At 39.6% G+C, this 26,594-nt stretch overlaps 1 protein-coding gene across 1 annotated transcript; it reads left to right on the top strand.

The window, feature by feature from the left end:
• Nucleotides 1-3,650: 3,650 nt before the first annotated feature.
• T265_14605 (hypothetical protein) lies at nucleotides 3,651-4,918 on the top strand (the record flags this gene model as incomplete). The annotated part of the gene is made up of 2 exons (XM_009174389.1): nucleotides 3,651-3,734; nucleotides 4,709-4,918. 2 exons carry the CDS (start codon nucleotides 3,666-3,668, stop codon nucleotides 4,877-4,879), a joined length of 240 nt encoding a protein of 79 aa, XP_009172653.1.
• Nucleotides 4,919-26,594: the final 21,676 nt, after the last annotated feature.

The following is a 26,594-nucleotide window of genomic DNA, read 5'->3' as shown; positions in this document are numbered from 1 at the left end:
TGATCCCACCAATACTCGTAATCATCATCATCATCATCATCATCCATCATCATCATCATCATCATCATCATCATCATCATCACTATCACTGTTATCATCACTTTCATTGTTAAACCGTATCTTTTCTTTGTGGCCTATACCACCGTTCAGTTAAGCAGCCGCGGTTATCATCACTTTCATTGTTAAACCGTATCTTTGAACACTGGCCTATACCACCGTTCAGTTAAGCAGCCGCGACTAAAATAAGGGGGGATTAAAAGGATGAAATATAGAAGCAGGTGTGGGATACTTGGCGAAATTACTTGGAAGAAAACAATCCCGGAGACTTTTAAAACAAACCAGCTCAAGGACATGGGGAAGCCATTGACTGTGGTATAATTTCATATTGGAATATATCTGCAACTATCGGTTAGGGCCAGGAATCGGTGGAAACATCCGTGAACTCCATCAAGTAGTGTAGTCAAGGCTTGTGTAGGCCGCGACCATACGAAGGGGTGACCAGCGCTCTTGCGTTGATAGTTTGGTTAGACTCTGGGTAACAATCATTGTGTCCTTTATTGGATTGGTGCAAATTGTCGCGTGACACCTAATTCCAAACTGTTAGCTGAACTGGCCTGATGAAAGAGCATGAAAGCAGTTGTTTACAAGCTATTATTTTAGGTACTACAATGAGCATAAGCACACTTACTACTCAAAGGCTGCAATGCTACTGACATGAGTTTCAGGACTTTTATTTCCGATTCCTTATCTCCCTATTGTCCTGGTAGCAGCTACTTCCATATCTCTGACGGATCACGATGGTGGATGCAGCCATGCGCTAATAGTTCAATGCATTGTTAATTTGGCGACAGTCAGTGAAGTAACTATTTATGTTTAGTGATACTGCTCTCTAAGTAGTTATCTCCATTTCCGGCTTGTCATGATATTCTAGAATCGGGCGCTATGATAACCCGTATTTTCTGGATGTCCCACTCGTCAAAGTGTAGTGACAGAATCATACTAGGTATTGAAAATGAATATGTGCAATTGGAAAAACACCCTCAATCACCTTCTTTCTAAAGCGAGTCACCAAGGGCAAAGTACTTTGGTTGAGGGTATGATTCCTCCTCAAAATCATGCTTTCTGGATGAGAGGTTCCCATCCTAAATTGATTATTTTGAATTGTTTTGCGAAGCGTACGGTTGGATTAGTGTGCTCCAACATTTTCAGAAGTTCGACCCCGCTGCCCCACAACGGAGGTCAATTTTTTATGTATCATATACTGCGGACGTCTGACATTTTAAGCTGTTTTTAGTCAGCTGTGTGCAGCCAGGATGTCCAGTTTTATCTCTGATACTCATCTCATTGAGGCTCCCCATATCAATTTAGTCCTGTTAGTGAGGATGAACTACGCTGCAAACCTTACTGGGAATAATGAGCAGCATGCATCTTCCAACTGTCTAGGAAGATTCTAACTGGTAATCTCCCGGTTGGGAGGTACAGACTAGTCTTAGATGATTCACAAGAAGAGAAAAACAGCTCTATAGCGCTTCTCGGTTTCTCGTTGCAGATTAGCCTCAGTTACATTACGATATCTCGACTGGAAAATTACAAATCCCTTCACGCTACCAATAAACCTAAGGGTCCGTTATGCCTGCAGGTGCATCAACAGGCTCTACGACATGACATACACTTTGGAAATCCACGAAGTTTGTTTGATCATGCTTCGTCATAAGTCATTGGCTCCAGTTTATGCTGGTTGTCAGTAAGATTACCTTTTACGTTAAATGTAAATCGGTTATTCTAGTAATGCAAGAGTGTAGAAACCCTAAGTTGTTGGACAGTTTAAACCGGTTTTATCCAGTTTTGAACACTGCATTCCACTGTTGTGCGTTAGTGCAAAGCAAACGTTATTCTTCCTAATTTCGGTCCAGGTTCGATAAGAGAGTTGAGACAATTGACCGTCAGGCGAACGCTGGTTTGCCCGTTAATTTTTAGTCAGTAGTTTATTGTAGCTAACGTCCTTTAGATGATGACTATGGTGAGCGAGATCAGTTGTAAAGCACAAACGAGCTGATGCGATGAATGACAAGCAATTGTGGAATGATTTTAGAAGCACGTGAGGAATCTCACCTTGCTAAATTTAATGAGTAGGTTCTTGTGAAAAAATTTGCCAATTAGGCCTTCTGCGGCATCACGTATTTATTGCTAAAATTCTTACTTTTATTATATTTCAGATGGGATTAATGAAGACAGAAAAACAAGGGATATGGCGGATGTCTTGTATGATTGAGTATTCAGCCGGAGATCTTCCGATAATGATAAAATGTTAGAAAATGTAGCTGAATCTTCTTATAGGGACCTACCTTAGAATGTAGCACGGGTGGTTACTTTTAGGGGATCACTATATTAATTGCTGACCAACTTCTGACAATTTGATTTCGATAAGATATTTCACTCGGTCAAACTTAGCAAAACTCTAAAGCGACCGTGGTCCCCTCTCTTAATGGATCAGTGGACCATAAACTATAACGGTCAGGGTTGCAAAGTAGGAATCGAGCCGCTGCTAATACCTAGGTTCAAGAAGCATCTACAACCCAGTTCAGGCTTTATCTGTGAGAATCAAAGCTCTGAAAATCGGCACCCTGACTAATTATCCGTAGGCTAAATACACCTATCCTCGCATCGATAAAGTGGCCAGTGGCCAAGTTTATTTTGAAACGTGGTGTCGGTTTGGTTTGCTAAATTTGTTCGTTACGTTTTTACAACTCAATTCTAGTGAACAAATAAATCGTTTACATATTAAAAGAGGCGGAACATGGCATAAATGGTACTGTGGAACTGGTTTTCTAAGTTATCACTCCAGATATTTTTAAGTAGTTCGAATTATGGAACTTGATGAATGGGTTTTCTCGCATGCTTATTTATTTACGACTGAATTGTGCTTGGCAGATTTCAAACATCAGGATACTCGTTGCTGCTCACTGTACACAATTTTATGTGCTTCTTAACTTATACACATGAAATGATACCTTTTGGTAACATTTTTTCCTGCTCGTGTGACAATGTGATCTCAGATCATTTTGCCATCTTTTATCGCAAGCGTTCCCCCAAGCTCATTTGAAACCCTTACATTTTAATTAGCGGCCGTGATTAATCTAATTTTCTCGCTTGACCTACGCAGTGTATTGTTGTACAGGGATCTAAGGAAAAGTAAAACATCCCGATAGACAGGACAACCGTAAAAATGGACGGAAGTGATACAAAAGTCTGAAATAATACCCCATACAGCGTCGAGAGGAAATCGTGGGGAATTTGAAATCCCAGTTGTTTACACAGAGGATAACGTAATCTTGGACCCGTGATCATTACCATTTTTTAGTATAAATCAACCCCGATCAGGAGGTCTTTTTACTTAGAGGGACAAAGTGAGAATAAAGAAAAGTGAGTGAGACCCCATGAAGCTTTTATCCCGACTACCTCACCTGATTGGACGGTTTATTCATACTTTCCAAAGTAGAACAGCCGATGTTCGTACGTTCAGTGTGGTCAGTGCTATTGGCAGTCTTGGGTAGTTGTTTGGCATGTCTGTTTACTCCTGCATATTGTACTCGTTGATGGAAGTATATATACACGATTTTGTTTACGAACAGGGGAATGAAGAAAACCAGTAAAAACGCAAATTCATGTTTTGTATGAAGTCGTGCCGTTTGGTCGCTCTGTGTCTTGTCCTAGTTGGCATCCCAGTGTTGGTGGTAAGTATATATACATATAAATTTATTTTTGATAATGCACATTTGCTCCTAAAAACCAGACTTTGATAGGAACGGGAAATTGGCTTTGGTAAGCAGTGAAACTGGAAAACCGGTAACATAAACACGGAAGGATAGTCAAAAATGTTTCAAAGAGAACCTTCAATATTAATTAGGTATATGGTGGAATACAAGCGGGGATGGTTAGGCAGTAACACAAAAATGGAATAGAATTTTAGCTATCACAAATGACTAACTAAACCACTTATATGACCAAATAAGTAATACTGGCCTTACCTCCCGTTAGACCTGACTAGCTTTCAACTTTCTGTGCTTAAGTATTGAACGCGATTTTTGTTACCGTATCGCTCATGACTTCATGAATCCCAAAGCTTAAGATAAAGTACTGGTTCCGGAGGTAATTAATCTAAAAGTCTAACTAAATCCAAAAGTAGCCAGAAGGGGATTCTAAATCGGACGGATTATTAGTTCTTGTTCAAAAATTGTGGGAGCGTCTTCATAGGATAAACAGTATAAAACGCGTTAGGACTCACTTCCATTTTGCCTCTTTGGACATGTAGAGTGAAAATGTTTGCACAACCGACGGTGTTGTCTAGAAAAATGATGGTAGCCAAAGCGATCATATCAGTTTTTGGACTATCACGAGTTCTCTGCCAACTTAGTTTAAGCATTTTTACAGGGAAAGGCCATAACTCATGTTGGTAGATAGTTTTACGAGAAAACTCATCTGTACATGACTTTTTGAGCAATTTAGTAACAAGATTTTGGCTATCACTTGCTTGAATAAAACGTATCAGGTTTTTTACATCTTAGTGGAGTTAACTGTTCAGAAGTGTCAAGTGTTGCCCTTTTTTTATTGACTGATCGGCGTTTTGAGTGTGTGACTACTAATGAAAATTTTAAGTGCATTTATTGGCACATTTCTTTGCACTGAGTCTACTTCTCATTTCCTTCAGACTTCACTTAGATTACGCAATTTTGAAGACCCCTGGGGTGCAGAGATCTATCCAGCCGTCCCTGAAGCTTATCGTGACATTGGTAATCGTTTTGTTTTTCATGGGAAAACCGTCCAGGGAAAGCTCGAACCGGCAGACAAGAGGTCACTCTTGGATCCTATAATGTTCTAATTTTCATTTGGTAATATATAATCTGATTATCTGCAAAAGAATGCCAATACATAATTGTTATTAGATGGTGTTTTGTTTTACTCCCAATAATCAACCAACTAAATGTTGCACACTGCGCACAATCAATTTGATAACTATACGAATACTCTAAAGTATCAGTTTGGTTTTTTTCAGGTAAACTCTGGGACATCATAGTACACTTGAATGTTTTTCTCCTCGTTCCACATTAATCTGTCTGAGAAATGTAGTAAAAATCCATTGCGATTCATTATTACAAGCAGTGAAATATTCTGCGCACATCAAAAGGTGAAGTAGTACTGATTAAAAAAAGAACGATTCGACGTTCTTTTTGCTGCTGGAGCAAAATCAAGAAGTCAACAAAAGTGTTGTTTTTTTGCTTGCATGGCGCTAATTTTAATGGCCACAGAGTTGTATCATAATCTCTTATGAGGGCTTTTTTGTATTGTTCTGAGCAAATCCGTACGACAGAGTGGCTGTGCTCACTAAAGCGATCCACTAAATAAGTGACCATTGATTATTAAACGGTAAGACACAATAAAATGATGCTTCTTTAAGTGGATACGGAACGAGCTGAGAAATACGCTTAGATTACCACAAAGTTCTGTGTCTAGAGAAACGTGTCACAAGGTCGCCGGCAAAGAAACACAGTCGGTGACGCTGACTCAAAATCCAAGTAGTTCTTAACGTAGTATCCAATCGACCAGTTTTCGCCTTGAGTGGTCAGGTCGACAGGCGGAAATATGTTATGGTGAATCTAATCTTCGAAGGAGTAAAGTGGAAACTACAGTTTCTCTGTGCGAAATCCGAAAGAACTGTGTTTTCAGTTTAAACGGCGTACTTTGCAGGCTAAAGGATCATAAAGCCAACTACGTTAGATTAGGTTGTGTCCATTTACTTTAATTCGATGAGATGCAAACATTTTATCTGAGAAATTTTTAATCCAGATTTTGGTCTTCCTTACTGAAAATATGCAACCGTATCGCGAAACTCTCAATGAGCGGAGGGCTGAAATTCTTATTGAATATCATCAAACGTGTTCGGCGTGGTGAGATACTGTGCAATTTGGTAATAAGTTTCACAACCGGTGCTCGCCAAACAATTTTTAGAGTTTAACTCCATCCGTCAATCTGAGTCATGGCACATGTTACCTTGGACGTATAACCCAATTGCTGGAAAAAGTCAGAATCCTTTCTGAACGAGCGTCGGTGGCTATTTGAGTATATTGGACTCATTTGGTCAAACTGTCGGAATGAGTTGGCTGCGCCTCCTTTGGGGGATTTTATCCCACGAACGTAAAATATCTGTATAATTGCATGCGACCATTGGGCAGAAGTTTCGTTAGATAAAGTAAGTTGTCAACGAATAAACTAAGCTGGAGCACAAACAGACGCGGACAAGTTGTATCTTCTCCATTTTAAAAGTTACATTTCCTAAAAAATACGACCCACAGAACATGGGCAACATTTCTCGTCGGCACGAGAGGCAATTGCTTACTTCATTGCCAGGTATGAAAAAGACTTTGTGACAGTTTCCACAAAGCGTAGATTGATGGCTTACTTTCAGTGTTAACCAACTGACGTACCCAACTACGCCAGTGAATGGTCAAACGACCAAAGCATCCCGTTTTGGCCTAGAAACAGACTTCCTTTATTCATGTGTACTTCATAACTGGAGTAAACGAAGTAATAGCACGAAAATGGGTCTTTGTACGAATAAGCCAAATGAGCTCACTGATGACCATGTCACGCACCAGAAATCTGATTTGTCCGTAAAAGCATTAAATACTGACAGTGGCGGTGAACAAACAACTCATTTCCTTTATTACTAGGATATCTGTGCAGATGGCAAAGATTCGTTTTTGAGTCAAATCAAATGACTACTGACTTCCCAAAGGCTGTTGGTAACAAACAACTCTCTATCGACGCAAGGTGTATTTCCTAGCATTGTGGAATGTCCCATTAAAATATACCACTCATGGAGTAGGTCAAAACTAAAAAATGTAGTCTGAACAAATTTTTACTTAATTCATCTGTACATCAAAAGCTAGAGAAATAGAGGGTGAATTCAAGCATGAACTGAATGAGTTCACTTTCTGTCACCCTGCAATTTATGTCAAACCAAGATGGGCTTAAATTGTAAAGAATTTTCAGTCCCAAGAATTAAGTTTTTACTCTCCAAAACGGAGTGCAAACTTTGGTACCGTTAGAGAAGTGTGCGTTTGCGAACCAGTTGGGTTTTTATTGAAGATTTTAAATGGAAAGGGTTACACATTGTTTAATAATAGATTATAATATTGTCTAGTTTAGTAAAAGATTTCACCATGATTAAGATAGCGCAAGAATCGGACACGCGTAACTTATGCTTTGGTGGGTATATTTCACTATTTGCGGTCGGTGTAAATGTCTCAGTGTGGATACAACAAGCTTACTGCCGAATAAAACAAGCATGCTAAATAACTGGACTCACCAAATACTAAGGTGCACAAATTTCGCAACTGCTTTTATCTACTGTGAATCCTCACTGAGGTTACACAAATGCGCATTTAAAAGAAAAATAATTAATTGGCTGTAAGAAACGCTGAAGTTTTTAAGTTTGAACCTGCTGGATTTCATCATACTTCTCATTTTGATGGGACCTCACTGATATATGCCGAGTAAGGCGTTTGTTTACGCTTGACGCTACTAGTGAAAAGGTGATACTACTGATGGGGAAGAATGCGAGTAGTATGTTTTGTCTTAACTTCGGTTTGCGTCTCTTGAAAGGGGGGTCTGTTGCGGAATTTGTGGAGTTGCTTTGTGGCATTTGCTTGGACTCGGGCAACAGTTAACGAATATCCAGGAAACTTTAGGAAGACGCGTTCGAGGAGAAGATGAATATTAAGTTTTTTTGAACAAGATGCATATGAGAGTTTTGCTTTCCTGTCCAATAGTCTGTAACTGTTCAGTTATTGTTTATCTAATAAATAACTCCTCAGCAAAGGCCTCCTTCCTTTCATTAGGACAGTCACTCTGTTATTCATCAATGTTTCAGCTATATATGCAGCATTCTCAACCAGTTGATGCGCACGGGAACATAATATTTTGTTGATTGTTCCAGAAGGTGTTGATCACTTGTTTCGGGTGTACCGCAGGTTCATGATCTAGGCGCTTTTCTTACACTGTCCACATTAGATATTAGGAGAATGGACACAGGTCTTTGAACGCCTGCATTCACAGGTAGATGAATTGAGGAGGTGTACTGGAACTCGGAACAGTACATGAAAGCGTGCTTTTACCATGGTGGCTACTGAAAAATGCCGATTCTGACCAAGCCAACTTTCAAATCAAGTTCTTCGGGCTTATTACATTATCTATGAACCGAGTACCAACTGAGAGAAAGAGTTTGCTGTTGAGGTTAACTAACAGTCACTGATCACTTTAGGTAAACACTTGTTAGCTCGAATAACATCGACGAAGAGTTTCTTAGGTTCCAGTTCATTTTCACGATCATGACGGTATTGAAACTTGCGTAGCTTCTGATCCACTGCCATTTTTATTTGCATATCGTACTTGATAATTTGCCAGCAAGTCTCAGTTGGTCATCTACCATACTTAGGATGAAACTCGTACTTGACCTTTAATCCGTTGAAACACAAATGACTGCAGCTGGTCAGACATGGGGACAAAGCGGGTTGTTGGAGTTGTGTGCAACATCACTACCCTTTACTGTATTGCACGCAACTTTGAAATTAAGCATACCAAGAATTAGGAACACCCATCGGTGCAACATACTACTTCCAGATTTTTTGTTAAGGCAAGGCATTGGACGCAAGCACCTGGCTTTTGGTAAAAAAACGCGGCCGTCGCTAATCCAAGCGATCCGTAAGAGGGAATGATAACGACAAATTAACTTACAGAACGTTACCTTCTTGGCAAATGATTTCATTATCTTTCTTTGTCAGAGGAAAGCATACTTGGTCTTATGGACCGAAAAATATCCTCGATAGAAAATACAAATTACTCCATCTTGTGAGTGCGCGGGAAAAAATGTTAGGTTTTCTAGATGCCTTTTGTGGTTCTAGAACAGCCACGGCAAACTACGGTGTGCATAATCCATCCAATAAAAAAGAATCTCGTTCAAAGCGATCCATTCAGCCGACTGGTCAGCTCAAAGCTTGGGAATAAGCTAAGTCAAAATGCACTGGGTGCAAGAGATACAACTAAGAAGTGTGGTGTACTGCTACACTTCGTAATCTCTGTTTCACCGAAGCTTTCCCTTGGTGGCTGCAGTACAGCTTGTTGGGGCACTTTCATATGCTTTTTTTGGACTGATTGACTATTTTTAGTGAATGTTGGATGACTGATTGAAACGACCGAAAAGACGCCATCAATGGAAGCACAGCACAGACGAACGTCGGTCTTATGAATAGTTTTGTGGCATCTGCACGATCTCCGTTTAATTAGTTCTTCTCCCTTTATGGCGTGATCATTTATTTTGGCGCATAATAAAGCCGGAAGCGCTGGGCTTGAGTGACACTCCTAGCAGAGTTCCAAAATGATGGTTATTCTCGAACAGACTGAGACCCAAGTAAGCTTCGAGTGCCAACATGATAGTTTTTCCTGACTTAAATATTCGCCTTATATGGATCAGTGGATCAGTGGTTACATGTTAACCCTACACGGGAGGCGTATCGAGTTCATATTCCGGCTCTAGGAAGATCTGCACCGTCAGCGAGCTCCCCCAAGGACGAACGTTGATTATTAGACCCTTTAGTGTGAACCGAATCAAAACTTAGGTGTAAAAGACTATCAGCGTCAAGACAAAATGAGAACTGTTTAAGTAGAAGTGTAGCAGATGAGGAGGTAGGTTTCTTGAATTGATGGAATGTTCACGTCACCTGTAAAGTTTCATACATTCTGTGGATCGTTCGTCAGGAGGAACTTGAATCGAGGAAGGCACTTAATAGTAGCGATTTCGTTTGTACTAGTGGTGACAGCGAAATGTGGGGCCGCCAGCTAAGGAAATAATTGTACACGTACGACATGCTGTAATAGCCATGCAGCTGAACACGACGAGGTCAGCATAACCACCACTTGGAGTGTTTTCGTAAACCGAATTTCCTAATTCCCGGCTTCAGAAATGTTATAACGCTGGCAATTACCAAACTCGGTACTGAATGATCATTCTATGTATCCGTGAACCCCTCTCAGAAATGGCGCGTAAACCTTGACCCAACTTTTGATTGACCTTCACTCCTGTCCTCTCACTAACAGGTATCGTTGTACTTAATTACTGATTCATTTATCTAAGCAAGAGCAATAGTGAACATGTGGTGAGCCTCACCATTTCGTAATTACGGACGGCATAGGTTCAAAACAAAAATGCTTCGTTACTCATGCACTCGATATGTGGGTTTCATTCTGCCCACTTCAGAGGAGAAATTAATTTAATCAGCTTCCGAACGAAATAAATGAGGGTGGCTGACCAAAGGTAGTACAGGAATGTGCAAACTCTAAATTGGTGGTTCCTTCTTGTCAGTAGACGCCCAGGTATGGAGAATAATTGACTGATCAACGTTTCCATCCATAGACTGACATACGTACACGTTAAGTCCAAATGCAGAAATCAGACGAAATGTGTTTAAAACCAGAATTCTGAAAGTTTCACCTTGGGCTCAGTGGTTAGAGTGCGAAATTACTGACAGAAAGGTCCGTGGTTTGAATTTGAACTCTGCATCTTGACTTTTCCTGTCTAGACTTGAGCAACCTGGCAATATCCCAGCCTTCGTACTATGTTTGGGTAGCACGGCAGCTGAGCAGCGAAAGGGTGTTTTGGCTGAATGAGTATTATTATTTATCTTACCTTCTGGATATTTCAAATACCACCTAAAAACTAGAGATATGGCAATGCTAACGAGAAGCGTTCACAATGACATGCTAGATACTACCCTACGTTATTTTCTACACACTTTATTATCTATTTATTCATGAATTTGGATGTAATCCATATGAGTTTGCCAAACGGCAATCGTGGCACCGACTGAAACAGCAGTTGCATCGTTATGAGGTTCATTGTGAATTAGCATACTAAATCGAAGGTTTCGGGATAATTTCTTTGATGCCCACTGAAAGTTGTCCTGGAATGACTTTACCACTCTGACATGGCTATCCTATTATGGTGTTCTCTCGGCAGTTTCGAACCCTACGGGAAATTGACCGGAACAGTAATTATGAAATGCAAATTTAATAATGTTAAAGCCTCACATAATGCTGATCAAACATGACAAGAGATTAAACGAAGATGATTATACCCCAGAACGTGTGCCAGTTTTTCATTAACTTCTAATTATGGAAATACTACCAGCGTAATGGTGATACTACTGATGGGGGAGGCATGCGAGTAGTATGTTTTCTCGTGAATCCGCTTTGCGTCTCTTGAAAAGTGAGACCTGTTGCGAAATTTGTGGAGTCGCTTTATGGAATTTTCTTAGATTTGAGAAACAGTCAGAAAATCCAGAAAAGTTTGGGAAGACGCGTTCAAAGTAAGGATGGATATTCAGTTTTTGTGAATAAGATGCATATGAGAGTTTTGCTTTCCTGTTCAATAGTCTGTAACTGTTCAGTTGGCATTTTCTGATAAACAACTCCGCAGCAAAGGCCTTCTTCCTTCCAACAGGGTCCACATCCAGCATCTGTTTTAACTATGGTTACTAGACGAGTTCCAGACTAACCTATATCAATACTATGGAAGGCAGTAATCTTTTCGCTATTCAATGCGTCATTTTGACCCTTTAATTAGGCATTGTCTGTCCATTCTTCGGTTGATGGTCCTTTCAGTATGCTCTCAAGCCAAATACTCCCACATATCTTACAGATACTTTTATCTGGCGGAAAAATCTAGTGGTGGCATGGTTTTCAGAAACGTTTGGTAACAATCAGTAGATTTATTGATAGCATGCCTTCGTTTGAAAGTCCTAACTCTTTTTTCGTGCTCTTCTGTAAGGTCTTCTGCATCCGTCGCTCGATTTGTTGGGTTTTCTATCAGGCTCTTAAAGACAAACGATAAATTTTATCTTTATAGTAATTTTACTTTACTGCACTAAAGATGCCCAACTTAAAGTCTACGAATAAATACCAAAAATGGACGCCCATCGATGAAGCTGAACAAATGCAACCAATAAAGGAAACTTTCACAAGGATGCTGAAAATTCTTCGACAGCTCACGACTGACTTTGTCCTTCCAGGGACTCATCAGGTAGGTGCAATTCACGGGTTTCTATCAACCATATGTTCTACTTAAACGCAAATTGAACTGATTTTGACAAATATACTTACTTGCAAATCAATTCGTTTTTCACCAGAGACTCAACTAAATGTGCTGCACAAGGGCCACTTCACGTTTCAGTTGGTAGGATATTCGAGATATCGCAGTATATTTTTATAAAGGAAATTACTCAATTTGGGTTCAAGTAGAATGTGAAGTTGATGGAAACTTGGGGATTGCGCCTACCCGATGAGCCACAAGAAAGGCGAAACCCGGTGTGGACTGTCGTAGAGTTTCTAGCAACCTTGTGAGTAGTTCCATTTATGAAACTACGCTGCGATATCTCAGACATTCTACCAACTGAAGCATGAAGCGGCCCTAGTGCAGCATATTCAGTTGGAGAATATCATAAAAGGCAGATTAAGTTGAGTCTCCTGAAAACCAAGCTGATTTGCAATTGAGTGCATTTATCAGCGCATATCAACGGGGACTGCCACGAAGCATAATTAGAAGGTTGCTGCTTCTACTCTCCTTCGTATATTACAGGAAGAATACTACGGGAAGAATACATACTTGGCGAACGTCTGGCATACCACTGTGTGGCGAATTAAGACAGAAATTTCCTGGTTGAGAACGCAGAAGTATCACCCATCTACATATTGGAAACGTTTTACTACTATAGATTGGTTCCAGAACTTTAGACAAATGCCACCTCGGCATCTCCTAACCTATGCGACTCCATCTTGGGTAGATCCAATTTTAGCCGTTTTGCCGACCGATGAGTTGCTTTATTGTCTCCCAAAAACCGATGGGATCTTGCCTCATTATGGTTTCTTTGACCATAGCACAAAGCTTCACACACAACAACCCCGCTTGAAAGCGGCTTTTCTACCCATTTAACGATGCTTACATTGGGTTGCATGACAACATAAGTTGTAACGCTTGTATTTGGTTAGTATCCTTACCTCAGCTACGCATCTTTCGCACTGAATAGCTACTAAACAACTACAAACTGAGCACAATAAAGCACAAAATGTCAAAGGGTTATTTGTTTCTAGATGGTGCTAAACCAAATCTGTAAAATATGTATCCCTCAGCTGATACAGACTGTACGCCAAGGTGAAGAACCCAGGCAACAAAAACCTTGAGTAAATCAGACGTAATCGTTACACTAAGGAGTTAGATAGCTCTATCCAGGATTTTTTACTAGCATCAAAGTCTACGGCTAAATAAACTCCCGAATAGCTGATAAACTCGCAGTTAGACCATATGCGTAATTGCGAAAAAATTCAGTGACAATACTCGTCTCTTGGAAGTAAAATTCTTTCAGACTCAACTTTAACTTAAAGATCAGAGAGGCTGGTCTATTTGTTCCAGAAAGATATTCCTGGAAACGCAGGATGTTCATCCGAAAAAAAACGAGTCATTTTAATCCTTATTTATAAGATAAAATTAAACCTGCTGCTTTGAGCTGCAAGTTGGTTTCGGGAAATATCTTCTTATTGGAGAAACAAGATGCAAACAGTCCCCTCTGATTACCTGTTCCAAATCCACCCACGTCAATAAAAACATATTTTTTATTGGAAAACAATGTATAATAACTCCAGTATTCCATGATGGTGACCTTTGTTTTGTAGATCTAAACTTTAATGAAAACAACCGCACTATGCAAGGAATAGAAGGAACCGAATTTATGCAATAAAATGTAAAAGAAGTGATTTTGCGTTTCACGGAAAGTCCACATCCGACCTGTGCACACGCCCTGCTTGGAGTGGATTTCGTTCACACAGTTTCGACAAGTTAAATTAAAAAAGGTCAAGGAAACAACAAGTTGAAATAGAGTAAGATTGCAACGTTGCAGTATGCTAGCTACGTAAACATAGATTTGATTTCGTATTATTGTGGGTTCATTCTTTTATATTCCAGGAGAGTTGGAATTAAACTGATGATCCATCAAATACACTCATTTGCATACCAATTTGTTTTCCAAGGGAGTCTCACCTAAATATCCACTGAATCTCTGGTTTGCGATATTATTCAACTAAACTTGCCACGAAAAGGCCTCCTTGCGTTTCATTTGGTATGATTTGGAATTTTCGGTACAGAAAGACCAAACCGGTCGTGGAATGTTGGGGGACATCAGCAGACTTATCATTAATTAATTGGGTGAAGGTTAGCTGAAGATTATTTCAGTAGCATGTTGCAACGGCGTATACGACGTATGTTTACGAATGGCTTTTTAAAAGACACTTTATACATGCTCTCACCAGTTGTGACAGTCATCTTTAAAGATGGAACCCTTAAGAAATACAAGAGGTACCCTTTGGCATGCATACAAGCTAAATAGTTTACGATGGTAATGAATTTTGCAATTAAATGGTATATAAAAGATATGGTCACATGCGGCTGAAAACACTAGCACTGGCGATGTACTGTGATGCAAAATCCGTCAGTCCTCTGCGACTTGTCCGAAACAGACTGGTGCTTCAAAGTAGGAAGCTTGTATGGTAATTGCTGCGGGAACGCACTACACTACTCATGTGCAACGGACTGCGGTAATAGCGAGTTATATATAACCTAGTCTTAAATATTTGCAGTCGTTTCATTTACTGCATGATTTCACAAAAGACCTCTTCTTTGGGGGTCTTTGAATGAAGACTGGTAGATTTTGTATTCATTCAGTTTATGAGGGCACAACTTAGAAAGACCATTTTTGTCTCTGGATTTACACGTATTCCGGATTCACGTGGATGGTGGCAATGAAAAAATCGCAACACCACACAAAAGATTTCCAGAAACAGGAGACATCTGAGTTGGTTCGGAAGACAACACCACTTCTTGGGATAGTATTCTGATATTCTTCAGTGACGTTGGCGATTTGGAACTTTTGAATCTCACACCTGCAAACAACTGAGCTGCAAAGCTGGATATACGGGGCCGTATACATTGAAGGTGAATAATGCCGGTAATGTAAATCATTTCTTTCTGATTTGACATGAGTCTCAGCCTGATAAAATACTGAGTGAGAGAAACGTGGATTGACCTAGAAAACAGCGTTTTACCAAACGTTGTAGGCATTAATGAACCTAAAGATTATTGCTATATTCAAAATGGATATGGCGTTTCTGGAATACCAAGCGACACGTATCAATCGAGATTATGTTCTACGAATAACGGCATACTATGGCAGAGTTTCCAAGAGTTGTCTGTAGGAGCCTCGCGCTTATTTGTAGTTGAGGATCTGCAGGAAGATCCGAATTCGGAATCTCAAAGCTAATAGTTAGAAAGTTAATCGTTCAACCACGAGCAGTCATATGAGTGGCTCGCACACTAACGGTATGCAACGCTTCTCACTCATGATAAAAAATATTCTCAGAATAGTTTCGATCCAACAGAATGAATTAGAAACTGTTCAGAGCGATGACTGGAGTTTCGCACACATGAAAATGCTGAATTTTGCAAAACTGTGTGCGCGTTCCCCAACTTCTACTTTCCTTGCAAATATAAAAGCAAAAGCGTTTATTATGGAGGCTGCGACATTCTTTCTCTGGTTATATATTCTCCGCCGTATTATAAACTATGGCCAGATGAAAGTGTGAAAAATTTGAAGAACGAAAAACAGTTTAAAATCAGAATATCATTTATTCAGGCTTGACCTAGAACGAAACTAGGATGTGTGGTACAGTTGACCACCTCTTAACTTGCCATGCAGCACAGTTAGACCATAGCACACTGGACCAGTTTTCTCAGCCTTCCATTAGATAATATTGTCGACTGTGATATCTGGTGTCAAGATGTCACTTGGTAAGTTCCGAGTTCCATGAGCTACCTTGTTCTGCCTTCATGTGCCAATCGTTTTGCCGTTTACATGCACACCCGGGGTGGAAAATCAACTTTTGTATCCGTTTGCTGAGATCATTTTAGGAGATACTCATTCAAAGATGGAATTCTCTAATCCTGTTTCGGTTATTGTAAAACAGTAGAAGGTGATGTTACGCCTACTCATCTCCGCCATGAACATGAGTAACCGCCAAATAGTTTGGGAATATGGTGTAGTCAACCCAGCTTATATATCGCTTACAGTTTACCGTATCAATTTTATTCATGCTTAGATGTTTGAATACTGAAAACGCGAAAAAATGAGGAAATCTGACCCTTGACATCTAAGTTCCGCCAAAAATTAGCGATGAGATTATTTATGCACTGGCTGTATTTATATAACCCTGATAACATTGTGATTCATGTGTATTCTACATAGGCTACAGTTAACGTCAATGAACTGAGACCATCAGAGGAGTAAAAATGATACACTTGGGTTTTCAAGCCCTTTCTCAACATCCTGGCACGTAGGCAGAAAGCCACTACATGGTTACGGTCCTCTTACAGAAGTAAAAAGGATAATTTTTGGTTTGTACTGCACTTGTTGACTGGACTGTATGTGTAAAACAATTGAATGAGAATCAACAATTATTCAAATAAGTCTTGTGTAGAATAACGCTTATGAAAGTCTGTTCGGAATCTGGTTACTGTTGGCTATTCCGAATTGTTCCAATCTATCCGCTGTATTCTGGGAGTATTTGGAGATTACGAAGCCATGAACTTGGCAACTTCAAGCTTCGATTTACGAGTTGACCCCAGAATAGAAAGTTATGCTCCACAATGATACTGTGTACATAATAACCTGTTATTCACTATGGTTGTAGCCTTTATTTCTTTGGCTTCGGAATGTTATTTCTGGTGAAAAGTTGCAAGATAAGTGATATTTCACAATGACTTGAAAGGGTTGGATAATGCAAGGTTCTATGGACCACGATTTACAAAGTATACAGTCCACAGCAAACAGCAAGGAAACTAAAAAGAATATGCTGAACGTACACAATTGCTTCTTCGTCACGATAACCCTAACGAGCTTTTTGAAAAACTCAAAAAGCAAGCGGACAAGGAGGAAGTATCCAGCCGGTTGCGCACTACTGCTCTTCTAGATGGGTGATTAAGTCGTCTGCAAACCAACTGCCACATAATTTTGGTAGATCGGCAGCCAAGGGATCAACCAACTATGTTGCGTTTCAACATTCACTTCGCTGCCTTCGCTCTGTGGTTTCCGCTCAAATGCGGGTTATTTGTTCCACCTAGTTTTCTCATTGTTCGGCGCCACCCACGTTTGTGTTCCGTAGGATAAACGATGTTTCTGATGTTTCTTGAAATTCCCAGTTCCATTGGAAAACATGTTCAAGATTTGAGTAACTTTTCCACCGTTGACGTTTTCCAATCCTGTGTGTTTTTTCCGCTTGCTTGAAAAGTCATTTTTCACTGAATTGAACTAGCGTTTCTGTACATCCACTTGTTCCAGTCAAAACAGTCTTGCGCATATTGGAATAGAAAGTTTAATGAATCGAATTCTTGAGAAGGGATGTAAGAAGACGAGGTGGAGAGAAAAAAAGCCTGGCGAAAACAGTGGATAACACGTGTTAGACATATGATAGAATGAATTCCTCAGGGATCTTTCAATGAGGGTTCAAACTTGCACTTGGTGGTGATAAGAAAGTTCGATGTATGCAATACAGATGCTTTTCTGACAGTTGTCGTATACTGTCTGTTTGGAGCGCTGACTATATTTGTGACGGTTTTAATGGGTTGTAAGAAATGAAACTGAAAGGGAAAACAGTTAATAATCAGTGGAACAGAATGCGAATTTGGTTATTTAGAAAAATGTTTGATGAAATATCCTTCATTCAATAACAATACTTTTGTTTTGCTGTAACGGAGATGTTAAAAGCGACATTTTTGCACAAGTAAGATGGTAAACTGTAATATTACGTCCTCGGACACTTGGGAGATCTTCGAAAAGAATAGACAAGTTCGATGAAGTTTCTAAGGTTCAACAAATTTTTTCACTGGGTCGAGCATAGCAACATCACTGAATATGTTTTCCGGCTCAGGCTTATCTAGGGAGATGATGCATCACACGGCAAACAGCCTCACTGATTTCACTCGGTAGCACAACACCTGGGAGCTACTGGCATTGAACGTATTAATAATTAGAAGTCTGGCCTTGAACTTGTGCTGAGTTGGATCTGTGCGGTCTGAACATAAAAGTCAAGGGACGGAAATATTTAGCTGCTGAGCTCCCAATCATTTTATTAAGTGCTACATTTGTTTTTTACCTATGAAAATTAAAGACCCAGAAGCGGAATAGCCGTCATCTACTTTGTCTCCAGGAATTTTGTGGACACCAATGCAAGCGTATTCGCTCGCTATGCCAATTCATTTGGATTTCGACCGATCGTTGCTCAGCAGGTATATACCCCTAAGGAGAACGGGGAAATTGCGAGTAAAGCCTTACACGTGTCAGTTATTTTAGCTGTGTGTGTTGAAATTTGGATCTACCATTAATTATTTAAGTCTCAAACAAAATAGTTTTGATTGATGAATGCTTTGATAACATGCAACTGACTATGTCCGTTTATGAATATGCCGTGGAAGGGCATTCCTAAAAAACAGTTATTAATTTTTTTTATACGATCGCCCCGTCGTAAACTGTTGCAAGAACATGAAAAATATATAGTGGATTCAAATTTCTGAATCAATATAATTCTGGATCTATGCATGGGCATTTGAGTAGCTGGCTAAGGCATTTTTAGATTCAATTGAAGAACCAAAAGCTTATCAGTTCTACCCGTTTCGAAATTTATTTGTTGTCGGAGTAAAATAACACAGGTGCATAGCTTCCAAAAACGCTTGGTACCAGTTTTTTGGAGGTAGAAAATCAGGTTGAGTTTGTGAATAAGTTTTCTTCCTCTCTCAAGAGTGAGCGGTTAGAAAGCCACTTTCCGAACGTGCTTTCTAGTTCATTTCAATATTAAATTCTTTCCCTAAAGAATTCCTTTCCAAAAAACCGGTTTGTGCCTTGTTCTTTGAAGTAAGTTTTGTATTAGGACTAACTGCGGGTTTCAAAGAATCTTTTAAACTTCCGTTGTTTAAAGAAATAACGTTTTGCATTTGGGTTCCAGCTAAATTCTAGTTAGGGCATGCTTCCTAACTCCACAATTTTATTCACACCCATCTTCTGACGGATGACTGGAATAATACAAGCGCCTGTCCACACAGGTATTGTTGCTTAAACAATGTACAATGTTCTTATCCTGTCCAAAGTTTAATCAGCTCTGTTGTAGTCTTTCTGTCTGCCAAATAGTTATCTCGTATTCGTATGCCCCCAGCTGCTTCATATCAGTTGGGTTTTATTAACTATTGAAGTATACTATCTCCGAATATATTGCTGTGAAGCTGCTGGAAATATCAATTTCCATTATTAACATTGGTTTTGAAAACAGTCAAGTAGGCGGGGATTAAAAGGGGTACTTAGTGTTGAAACAAGCTCGCTAAGTTCCAGTCGTTGTCCGGTGACAGCACACTTCAAAATATATTGAACGTTTTAGCATTGGCACATTTGAGTTCTCAAGCTTTCAAATTTTCCGTTAGAATGCAAGATTCCCTAGACTAAATCATTCTTTCTGAAAACGTACGGATTGCGAAATTTTTTAAGGTGCTTCTCAGAGAGAATTTTCTTACCGCGAATGAATAAGGAGTACATGTTTCCATCACAAAAGGAGGGAAAATACCGCTTTGACCTTCAAATGGTTTGTTTGACAAGTTTGCCTTTATCACAAAAAGAAAAAATTGTCTTAGGCTTGAGCAATCAGCGAAATTCAAGTAGGGGACGCAACAAATCCGCAAATCTGGAAGTTTTCGAATTGTTCTTTACGAGTTGTTTTACGTATTGTCCTCAGCAGCGAGTAATTCTTCGTTACAATTTTTTCATGTCATCTGGAGCTGACATTCACTTTTGAGCATCTTAAACTGTATAACATAGAATATACTACCAATAAGATGACACACACGTCAATCAAGATTACCTACGAAACCCATTTACGGAGCTTCTCTGTTCGCCTACTGTAGTCGTCTGGCCATATACATTTACCGGGAATTTCTCAAATACAGAGTGGTGTTTAAAGGAGCGCAGTTCTTCAGGTTTGGTAGGTAATAATTCAGGTGACGTTTGTGAGAAAATTATGTTGCTTTACTTTTCACATCTAGTAGTTATTACTGGAAACCAGGCAGAACAAACAAGGCTTTTTAGGGTCGTTAATCTCGTTAGTCGACAACCATTTCACTTAAATACTCAGCTGTTACGAGCAAACTGTTTCAGCTAACTGATTGTTTTGTTTTTGGTACTTTCACGTGTCACGTGTAAGCTGCTTTAAAGGTCGGTTTGACTGATATACAAGGTACGAGCACGGCTGTTGAGGATTTGGTGACGAGCCACCGACAATTCAGCTCTGTTTGAATTGAATCAAGAAGACGCATTATCCATGTCCTTCAGCTTGTACGTTAAACACACCGTGTTCTACAGTACGAGATGTTTCACATAAATACCCTTTCTCTGGGATGACTGTTCAATTGAATGCAAGTCGTATTCATGCTGGTTTGTCCTACTTCTTACACAATCAGGCAGACTGGTTTATGTCTGACTCTTGGCTCTCAGTAACTTTGAAATAGTAAGCAGCTTATTCAGTCGTTTTCTAGGATTCCTTTCAAGTCGGTTTTTATGTTGCGCCCACCTTTAACGGCATACTCTGGTGCCCTGTCACAAAGGGTTCATCTATATTGGGTTCTTACTGGTACACAAAAGCACCATACAGCGTAAGTTACTTTCAACATGGGTCTCAATTAAATAAATATTTCGTGATTTTATTCAATGAAAATTTCATCAGAGTTACGATTTACTGTCTGCGGCGGAAATGTGTTGCGATATCTCGAGTAACTTCCCAGAAGATCTGACCTACTTGGCAATTTTTCACGTCATAATAAAGGCTGTCAGGTTGGACAACAGGTATCATCTCCGTTCGTTGAGTTAATTTGTGCCTCCAAGTCACATTCAAGACCTCAACTTGGTCATGCAACCCAATCCGCTTAGGACAAGCTCAACTGTTTCACGTTTCACTCTTTGGGTGTTTGATGGTCCTGGCTCAATGGTTAGGGGTATCTACGGTACACAAAGAATGTTGGAAACGAGAGATTTATTTGGGCCTCCCATTACCACCAATGTGACTTTAAACTAAGCGTGATTCGTTGTTTTACAAATGAGTGTGATCCCAGTTAAGCCTTCTCTAGACGCTCTCCAAGGCTGAATATTTCTCTCTGGAGGGTATTAACAATTGGGAGAACCATGCCAACATAACACTTTATGACATGTACGGTATTTCAGCTAACAAAAGTTACTGTAAACTCCATTACGTTATGATTTTTAGCGCACACTTGATGCTTGTTCGCAGAAAAGGAAAACATACATCCACTTTTATAGCCCAAGAGTGTCATTACGATTCCAAAGATTTGTGTCCCATTGCCACGAAAGAATAACCCATCGGGGCTGAACAACACATTAAACTGCTATGGTTGTAATTCATCGTTTAGTCACATATTACAGAACAAATGAAATAGACAGTGTTTTTTTGACCATCAACATGCAAGGAAAAACGAAATGCTTGAGGAAAGTTGTTGTGCATGCGAGCATAACAGTTCACTTAATAAAATCTCGCTTAAGACGGCAACGAGGAATAAGACAGTTTGAAATTTCAGAACATTATTGGATCGAAATATGATCTTTTCATATCTTCTATATCCGGATTTTGTGAATTCTCTCTTTCGATCTGCATTCTTCGCCAAGTGCTTGGTTGGCTCCTATGCCTATAGGCTGCTGGGTGTCTTGGATAACCTCCATTTGAGATTTGCGCTGAGTAGACGATCTCCTGAAAGTGCAAGAAACAGTAGCAGTTCTAAAATTTGAATCATGGTTTGTGAATCGAAATAACTAAATCCACTAGTATTGATGCAGAAAATCATTACTTCTTGCATTTCTGGGTGTTTTTTTTCTAGGCAAAACCCAACAAAGTAAACCATGGTTTCCAATTCTTACTTTAATTTTCACTTTGTTACCTATTACTTATTATCAGTGTTTAATTCATAAAAGATTGTTGAACTCATTGGTTCACTGCAGATGGATGGATTTAGGAACTACTTGTTAGTTGAAAAGGACTCATGGCAGTTCATGACAATGCTTCATTCATTCATCAAAATCATTAAACCAATTCAGGTACCTGAGAACCTTTTAGGTTAGATATTAGAGAGACATTTCAGGGCTTCATTAACCCATTTTTAAATCTACTACCTCAAGAATGTCTGAAAAGTTTCGAATTATGTATTCATTGTATAAATGCTGAATAAACCACTTCCGGTGGTGTCTGTAGGCAATGTAAGACAGTTTTTTTCTTTAATACAAGTCACCAACACCGCGCACCATACGAGTACTTGGGATAGTTTAAATTCGCAAACTTCCGAATATGAATCAAACACTACTTTCAAACTCAAGAGGAGTGATCAGCAATGTAATTGTCGTGCGCGCAACCTCCACTTCTATGAAACTGTAGATTTAGACGGGGTGACCTGAGTTTGAACAGCCTACCGACATAACAGCTCTCATAGAAGAAAAATGTGACCATACTTCATTTGCTTACGGCTCAATCGTCTCGAGAAGATTAACAATAGCTTGTGTTCAGGGTCTGTCCAGAAATTGTTGGCTTTGGACTGCTGGAAATTGGCAAGTTTCGTACTGGAGAAGATTCTTTTTGAAAATCGAAAGCATGAGTAGTATTTTTTAACTACTATGCGTGGGGTCAATTCGTTCAACAGAATGATCCCTAAAGTTAAGTAGAGTAAGCGCGAACTTAGGAGGGGTCTACGTTGTATCACACGGAAGTACAGGTCTGGAGATGACCTTGCTGAGAGACCTTATAGTGACTTTCCAGAAGAACATTGATTTTTTTTTATAAAATCATTACAAATGAACTATTTTTGGGTAGTGCGCCAAACCAGACAACGGTAGAGAATCTTGGAAAAAAGATCATGATAAATAGTAAGTTGATCGAAAAATGCGAGTTAGTGATCTTTTCTAGTACTCTGTCATTTCATTGCAAAGCTCGTTCCTATTTCTCCAGTGCCACGGAGGCTCTGAATTGGTTCCTGATTTCATATTAAGTATTCGATAATAGAGCATGTTATATGGTATGAAGAGACATGAATTTTTCGATTAAGGCTTTTTCCTGCCAAAACGCCGAGAAACACTGTGTGATTGTTTCACCCATATCGGGTTTGAGCAAGCGCATCCAACGAAATCTCAAATCCAAACTCGCGACCTTCCCTTCAGCAATAGAAGATTAAAGTGGTTGGCCATGGGCGGCTTGTAGGAATTGAGATTAAATTAAATATGCACATATCACCCTTATTGTGGTCACTGAGGCTTTATCCAGGGTTCGGTCGTCCTACGTGCGACATTTTCAGTGTGCAACCTGTCATAAAACAAGTCTACGATGTTGGTGAGATAGCTGCTACAAGTGAAGTCGACACAACCATTCAATACAAATGATTACAGTAAATGCAAAACAAAACTGGAAATTCCAACAGACCCACTAGATTGTAGGTTGACTCACTGATTTCAGTACGAGCAACATAAATAGGACACCGTATAAGACGAGGTCTTGTCTCTGCATCAGCATTGTGTCTTCCTACCCTTTGTTTGTGGTGTCCGTTAGTAGTGGCAGTAAGCTGGATGTGGTCGACCCTCCACTCTCGATTTATACTTTTTTCACTGGGATGAAATGACGTCATCTTCAAATTAGCAGCCCGAGTCGCATGTTTTGAAACACTCTGAAAGCATAAGCGTGAATCGGATTTGTCAAATTGTTTTAATAGTGTCCGGTGACCGTTGTTTTTGATTGGACGCGGAAATTAACGGCCTAAACTGTGAGTGAATTGTGGGTAATATGTTCACATTGTCAAATTTTTTTGATTCGCTAAAGTATGGAGGCTGAAAAATACCGGTCTTTGGTGTCCTAAATACCACAATTCTCGGGCATCACAATTAATAGTTCTTTCCCCAAAGGTACTTTATGCGGAGAAAACGATGAATGTCGAAAAGCTTCGAAAATATAAAAAACATTGTATATTTGCAGAGTATACGAATCTATTCTCCATAAATTAATTTGCTACGTTAATTTTGCATGTGAGTAGTGAGTGCGGAATTGTTTATTCATACTTTCTTGCTCAACCCAAATTCTAAATTTCTATACTTTAACCCAAATTCAGATATGAGCTTCGATACCAAGCATAGTCTAACTTGGTGTTGATAAGCCATTGCTGCTTGATGGACTTGGATTTATGCTCAATTTGGCCAAAGCGACAAGAATTTATGGCTGTTGCATTAGCAACGTTTTTATATATTCAGAGAAGCGCAGTTCTCATCCCCAAGGATGAATGTGATAAATTTAAATTTCAACTGGAAACTTGGCTTTTTGTTTGTGATTTTCGATATCTAACAAAAAACCTAATGAGCTGAAACAACACTTGTTGGGCTGTCAGAAGATAACAAACAGGACTTTACGTCTTCTCAATATGAATTAACCCATTCGCCATGGATGTATTGCTCAAAATTAAATGTTTAAGACTAGTCTATCTAAAATAAACCTATATTTGCAACGGTGTCATGTGAACTTACCCCTATTTTCGTAAGTTCATGCATCCTACATGAAGCGACTGCAGGCTAAGCGAGCTAAGAGGAGAAGACAGGTGTTGTCGCAAACAAGCATGGTATTAAGCTCATTAATTGAAACTGGTTTGGAAGGTACATTATAGGTTGTTGGTTACTTTATAAAGCATCATTGGATGCTATGAAGAGAATCACTACGATGACAATTGCAAATAAACTCAGAACATCTATAAAAGTTCGCCATGCTTTTAGGTGTAAAGCCAATACTTTCTCCACTTAGACAAGAAAAAAAACCCACAGTGGTGTGTACTACAAATTCACGATGAGATTCTACGTCTGTTGGATAGGTTTGGTGGTGAAGAATCCCAGAGACAGTCAAACTCGAATAAATTGAGGGAGGCTTCAAATGACTACTGGGAAAATTGAACTTTGAGTAACACAAATGTGTACCAAAAATGACAGTCAGTTGTCTTATACATGGTTGAATATCATCTGGGAAGGAAAAAACTCTGAGACTGCAATATATATGAATAATAGAGCACAAACCGGGTCTTGGTATAACCAATGTTGAACAAGGCTGGTTAAAACAGAGCTGATTATTTGAAACAAAAAATTTCTACCATAAGGTTTCAGAAGATCTTGGTAAACAATCGTTAATTTTTTATTTGAGAAAGGCTTCGCTTGCGACAAAAAGCTTCATCAGGCTTCTCTATAGTCTGTCTTCGAGGGGTGACTAAAGAACTGAGTATTTAGGAAGATGCGTAGAGTTGTTTTTGGAAACTCATTACATACGCACGGCTGTGCACGGCTTGAAACAGATATGTATGTATGCAACATGTGAGCATGTACAGTTTGAGTCCACAATTCACTGGGAGGTAGAGAAACAGACTTCAGTAAACGACTCATAGTGAACGTGGAGGTTACTAATGTAGATCTGTGGCTAGTTTCCTTCCGGATTTAGAGCTAAGGGGACTGCACCCACACAGAGAGCTGCCACGGACTGGAATGATGAGCATTACTAATCGTGTTACTAAAAAATTCGACTGAGGTTAAGAACGCACAATGAGTGTCTCACTTATGGGTACACGCTTTTCTTTTGCTGTTGGCATACACTTATGTTGTTGCGAGTGAGGTAACCAAGATGTTGAATCAGAGTTTTAATGGTTGGTTTTTGACTTTACAATTTACGGATCACCGTTGATCTAATGTACACGTGTGTTGTTCTCTCTGGGAAAACAGCCTATTCAACATTCCTCAGTAATGACCCACTTCTGAGTGCCATTCAGCCGTATTCCGCAAACCCAGTTTGTTCGGTATAGTTCAGGATCAATGTATTGATTTTTGACACCCCTGCATTTCCTACTCCCATACAAACGTCTTGTGTCGATTACGTTTGAAAAGGCAAAATCCGAACTTGATCGCAATGGTTTGCTTCACACGACAAAGAAGAACCAGCGAACAATGTGTAAAAGCAACACAATGGGCTTTTCTGCACTTGAGGTATGGATGTTCTTGTTGAAGTCACACTACATTCAACTGAGGTCAAAATATTTGTCTGCCGAACACAAGCATTCCAACACGTGAAGAAGGACCACCTGGTTGAATCACTCAACTAATATGTTGTGCCTACATAAATTGGGCTGAAAGGGGAAACTTAGCCACCGATATTATACACAACGGTTATGGCCTACTAGAAGTGTATCCAACCTCCCTTTCAGGGGCATTAGTGCTTCCTGAAGAACTGAATACCACGTGATCTACGCAGACGTCAGCTGATGAGTCCGACTTTACTATTTAGAAGGTGACCAAGGAGGCCCTTAACGAAATAATTGCTAGGGTTCTAATTACTGGATA

The sequence above is a fragment of the Opisthorchis viverrini genome (assembly GCF_000715545.1).
Source record: "Opisthorchis viverrini unplaced genomic scaffold opera_v5_226, whole genome shotgun sequence".
NCBI lineage: Eukaryota > Metazoa > Platyhelminthes > Trematoda > Opisthorchiida > Opisthorchiidae > Opisthorchis > Opisthorchis viverrini.
This window is presented reverse-complemented; position numbering and strand designations above follow the sequence as displayed.